Source organism: Phalaenopsis equestris, unplaced genomic scaffold, assembly GCF_001263595.1.
Source record: "Phalaenopsis equestris unplaced genomic scaffold, ASM126359v1 Scaffold000002, whole genome shotgun sequence".
Classification (NCBI taxonomy): Eukaryota; Viridiplantae; Streptophyta; class Magnoliopsida; order Asparagales; family Orchidaceae; genus Phalaenopsis; species Phalaenopsis equestris.
In genome coordinates this window covers 56,654,723-56,660,708 of record NW_018164444.1, presented here as the reverse complement: position 1 = coordinate 56,660,708, position 5,986 = coordinate 56,654,723, and the positions used below count along the sequence as shown (strand labels likewise).

General features: G+C 34.9%; 1 protein-coding gene across 3 annotated transcripts in view; it reads right to left on the bottom strand.

The window, feature by feature from the left end:
• Positions 1–25: 25 nt before the first annotated feature.
• Positions 26–5,986, bottom strand: part of LOC110022759 (ABC transporter G family member 28-like) — an 82,218-nt gene continuing 76,257 nt past the window's right edge. Inside the window, exon 14 of one of the 3 annotated variants that reach the window (XM_020721855.1) lies at positions 26–390. In XM_020721855.1, the coding sequence (XP_020577514.1) occupies positions 234–390 (157 nt within the window). In that variant the 3' untranslated portion in view covers positions 26–233. The remainder of the gene's footprint in view (positions 391–5,986) is intronic. The other 2 variants (XM_020721872.1, XM_020721864.1) reach the window with 2 other exon arrangements.

Here is a 5,986-nt window from a genome sequence, read left to right as displayed (position 1 = left end):
TATGGTGATTGCTATCCATTTACAAATCTAGCACCTAAATCTTTATATGTAGTTCTCATCACATCAAAAATATTATTATTATTATTAACTTTTTAAAAATAAAAAAAATATATACTTTTTTTCATGCATAGACTTTAATGTGATTTAGATGTTCTTTATGAAAGCACATTTGCTGCTCATATAGATTCATTTTTGTTGTGTAAATGAAATAGAGAGGAGGCATCTTCATGGTATCATTTCTTGAGGAAAGAAACCATGCAAATGAAGGCAATGAAGCGGGAAGCCAAACCATAAGCAAAGAGGACGATAACACACAGATTCCAGTCATGAATATCATAACCAAATTTCATTAAAGAGCCGCACCTGGTAATCAACCACACGCCAGAATACCTGCAAATTCAGCACAAATTAAAAAGTTGATTTTTAACAGTATAAAATATTTATTTTACCTACTTTTTTAAAGCAAAATTTACTTGATTTCCACATCTTTGGCTACAATGCAACATCAAGAGGAATTATAATGGTGTCATTTGTTTCTATATGAAGATTTTCGTACAAATACGCATCAAATTTATATCATATTAATCCAATGTGGTACAAAGGATCTGAGAAATTTCTATGCAGGTTTTGGGGTTTTATTTTGGTGTTTTCATGAAAAAAGTTGAGAAGCAAAGAGTTGGGAGATGGGAGACACAGAGTTGAAACACCGAGGAAAATTATTTTATGAAAAGAAGAGAAATAAGGCAAAAAAAAAATGAAGACAGTTCAAGGAAGAAAACTAATTCCAATGACAGAATTATCATTTTGACATCTCAAAAGCACGGTTGTGTCAAAAATTTTGCATAAAATCTGTAGAGATGTGGGAAAGTACCCTTTTGAGAAACAGTGAAGTGGATACTTTTTAGCATCTATTTAGTTTTCATTTATTTATCATCCCTCTTATAGTTATTTTTTCTCATACTGTGTTGAAAGAATTGATACTTCTCTTTTTGGCTGAGATTGTGTAATTGGATTTGAGTAAGAGTGTTTGCTAGAGCCTCAAATTATTTGTGCATCCATGTGAGTTCTGTATAGTGAAGCAGATTTTCTAATCTCTTGTAAACATAGGCTAAAACTTCAACCAAATAACACTGATCTCGGTCTCTTTTGTAAAGCTTACTCTCTTCACTTCTTTTGGTACTTCCACAAAAAGTTGGGTCTTTTTCAATTGGTGTCAAATCATATGATAAATATGAAAACCACAAAGTTTAAGATCAAGAAATTAAATTCTCAAAAAGTTTGGGCTTTTGCATAAAAAAATAAAAAATAAAAAAACACGGTGTTATAGTCCACCAAAAACTTGAAAAAGAAGTTGTAGTTCGTGGCAAGCGACCTTTTAGTGTTGTGTAAGAGGAGGAAGAGGAAAACGATGATGCCCCGTAAAGATTTTATGCTTTAATTTTCATTTTATATTTGGACGTGACATTATGTAAATATTTATTTTATTTATATTTTAGGAATTTATATATTGGCTGGATGATTAATTAGATTTTCTATGTTCTGTACTAAATGGATCACTTAACGATACAGCCATGTTTAAGGGACATCTTGGCAAAGGTCTTGGAGAAAATACCGTTGAGAGAATTTGGCTCAAGCTAGAGTCATTATACAAAATAAAAAACCTCTCCAACAACTACTGTATAAAAAAAGGAATGTATCAACTTTGAATGCAAGAAGGCATGCCCACTAAATCTCATATTGATGAGTTTAACTCTATTTCTCGAGATTTGAGAAATATTAATATGACTGATAATGATGAAGAACAAGTTTTGGATTATTTTGCCCTTTAACTCAGTGAGCATTTTTTTGACACCATGTTGCATGAGAAGATAACAATCAAAAATAAACTTTTTCAAAATACCAAAAAATCACCTGAAAGATTATGGGTTCGGGAGAGACCTTTTTGAGAAGGGATTTGCCTCTAATAATAATCGAAATAAGTCTCGTGTCAGGTACAGATATATGACTTGCTTCTAATAAAACAGAGCAGGCGCATTAAAAGATATTTTCATACTCTAAAGAGGAAAGATGACAAGCATAAGATGGACAAATCTACAGAGGCTAGTGTTGCTACAAATTGGTCTAACTTAGATACAAGGGATGCTCATTGGCGTAATCTTGAGACAGACATAATGATCAATGAATATTCGATTCAGTATTCTAATTATGAGCCACTTACTATCAGAAATACTTATATGATAACTAATTTCTTGTGCAAGATGTTCCAACATTATGAAGTTTAGAATGCATTTGGTGTGACTAAAACATTGATTGGAGTTGCATATATACATATCATGAAATATATTTTAAATGCTCTTAATAATGCATGATACAGATTCTCAAAAGATGTAGAAATTCCTTAAATTTTGTAATAAATTCTTAATTATCATGAAAATAAAATGAGTTTGTGGACTCCAACATTATTAGATGTGACTTTTGCTTCAACTTCAATACTTACTGTTGATATGCATAAAATTGTGGACCGCATGGGCCCACCCAAAATTTAGGAAATTGTGGCTTCGCTCCTACATTTGAGGTAGCAAAATTATTCTCGCTTAACTATACATTATTGCATTTTTTATTTCTTCCCTTCTTCTCATGATGATTTGAATTTTTTTCCTACATTTGAGGGAGCGAAATTATTCTCGCTTAACTATACATTATTGCATTTTTTTATTTCTTTCCTTCTTCTCATGATGATTTGAATTTTTTTCCTACATTTGAGGGAGCGAAATTATTCTCGCTTAACTATACATTATTGCATTTTTTTATTTCTTTCCTTCTTCTCATGATGATCTTTTTCCTCTAAGAAAACTCGTGCCAAATTCAACATAGTATCAGAGGAAGTTAACAAACCATAGCTCTTCAGCCACCGGAGCCTCCTCTAAGAAAACTCATGCCAAATTCAACATAGTATCAGAGCAAGTTAACAAACCATAGCTCTTCAGCCACCGGAGCCTCTCCAACAACTGTCAAGCAGCTGGAATCTTCCATGCAACTGCCAAAATTCCTCCAGACAGCCTGCAGACCTCCTATATTGCAATCAAACTCTCCTAGCCAGCAGAGGTGGCGTCCCAAAATCTCCTCTGCATTCTCCTCCAGGCTGAAATCTTCTCTGCTTTGCCCTCGCAGACAACCGAAATCTCCTCAAGAAGAGAACATTTCGGTCCAGGCAACAGCGGCAGTGACTTCATCCCAGCCTATGAACCAGACCTGCACCCTTCCCTATCAAAGGGAATCGGGAATCCCGAGAATTTTCTCTATTTACTGAAAATCCCATAGACCTCGGCGCTCTCTTTCTCAAGCGATAATCCTTTGTTCGGTGATACAATTTTTCTCTCAAATGAAAATCCCTTGTCAGCAATAGAAAATTTATTTTTCTAGTAGAAATTCTATACAGAAAATTCTATCTCCAACTGAAATCCTCGTGATGACCAAATATGGTAGGAAAGCTACTTCTTTCTTTTTAGAAATTAAGTCCGAAGGTGAAACAAGAATGTTCGGTTCTGCAACATCTTAATTCTTTTCCTGTATCACCAATCACAAACTATATGACAGCAATATCCTCCAGTGGTCTTAACTGTGTTCACGTACATCATTGATAAAGCAAAAGGTGATCATCTCCCAGGAAAAATCCTATACTAGAAATTACTAATCCTAAACATCAGAAATGGAAGATTGAAGTTCACATAGTCATATCATGGCTTGTCAACTCTATGTACCGCGAAAAAATAGAAAAAAATTATCCCGTACAAAAAAGATCTAGGACACTGCAAGGGAAGTCTATCAAGTGTTGACAACACCTCTAACTTGTTTGATATTGAAACTAAATTACATGATATGTAACAGAGTGAGTTGAATGTTACTCAATACTTTACCACTCTCCAAATATTGACTCTAACTAGATAATGTATGAAACATATGCATGAAGGTGCTCACAAGACTTTCCTCTTTACAAAACTATTGTTGAACATAATAAAAGTAATCAAATTCCTTATGAAATTCAACAAGAAACTAGATGAAATTAGAGGAAAAATCATGTGAACCAAATCTTTTCCCTCAATTTGTAAAACTTTTGCTAAAGCACGAAGCGAAGGGGACAAGAAGAAACTCGTGATGGGAGGAAATCCCAATACATCAAATGTCAGCAACTTGATTTTATACACTCATAATTTATCACAGAACAACAAATAACAAAATGAACAGATCCGAATACAGGAGAAAAAACTCAAACCATAATAGAAAATGATTATTTTATTAATGAAATTCAAAAGGACTAGAAACACCGACTCTTGATAATAGGATAATAACAACAATACAAACACGAAAAATACCCTAAAGTGGCGGTTAAAGTGGTGGACGGAGGCTGGGCAACAAATTGAGGGATTTTTTTTGGAAGAGAAAGGCGCAACAAGAGGCTGGAATGAGGGTACAACAGTCTGCGGGTTGCTGTGAGGGTGATGACAGCAGCTTGACACAGACTTAGGGGCGGCGATAGAAGAAAAACAGGGAGCATAAAACAAGTTTTGGGGAGCAGGGAGGTAGGCAGCAGTGGAAGTGGTGGACGATGGCTGGACAACGGATCAAAGGCCTGGAAATTGTTGTCTCGTCGGCCGAAGCACAACCCAGACCCTTGGAGACGATCACCACTCGAGACAAGTTACAACTGGACCACATTCTCGTCATCGGGTACAACCCCCGGAGGGGGAGAATGCCTTAAAGACAGAACTCATAATTCTCCACTCATTCAAAAACTGTTTGGTTTTCAAAAAATAACACCTATAAATAGGAGATATTATGAGATAGACTAGGCAAGAATTAAAGAGGGGGTGGGATGAAAAAAGAAGGGATTTAAAATATGATAGAAGTGAAAGGCGGTAGATAAGGTAGACAATGAATAAGGAGACTCTTTATGGAAAGGAGTGAAAAGGAGGGGGAAGCTAAAAAGGCCGTGGTTATTGTAACAACTACAGTAACAACGTCCACAATACCATAGCCGCTACAGTACTGCTGGATGAAAAAGTCCCACATCATACCAAGGCGTAAATATTGCAAGAAAGATAGTCATCTAAAAAAGAAGCTTTGAAAATTTTATGAAAAGCCTACAGATTGGAAACCCATCAAAGTCAAAGGTAATTAGAAAAATTAAGCAAACACAAAAACAAGAGAAGACAAGCCTCATGAACCTAGTCCATTCAACAAGAAACAACTTGAACTCTCCAAAGGTTTTCAGGACAATATTCTTAGTCTTTTACCCATCTTCTAGCACATTAAGAAGGTCTTCTATCTGCTCTTGTTGCTCTCAACATAAAGAATCAGCCTCGGATAGCGGACTTTGGAGCAATTGATAACATGACAGGCAATTTCACTGCTTTCCAACCCTTCCATTCTTGTAAAAACCATGTTGTAGTTAGAACCTCATATGACTCCCTCCTATCTTAGAAGGAAGAGGAATTATGAATCTTACAAAGAATCCTACTATTCAATCTGTGTTTTATTTTCCTAAATTTAATTGCAATTTACTGTCTATTAGGAAACTTACTTTTGTCATGAATAGTGTTACTAAATTCTACCATAATTTGTATGAATCTCAGGTGATGGATTTTGAGGAAGATGATTGACAATGTTGATATGTATCATGAACTTTATCTACTCACTAGGACTCCCACTTAAATAGGACTGTCTCATCATTCACAATTCTTTAAGTCAAGTCTTGTATGTGAGTCTATTTCTCATGAGAGTTAAGTTATGACATTTTCTTCTTGAGCATCCTAATTTTTATTATATTGAAAAATTATATCCCCTTTGTTTATCAATAAAAATTTTAGTTCTTATTGGTGCGAAACTTATCAACTTACTAAAATACTCGATAAGTGTACCCATGCTTGAAATACAAACCAACATATCCCTTCTCCATGGTTTATAATGATAGCTAAGGGCCCACAAA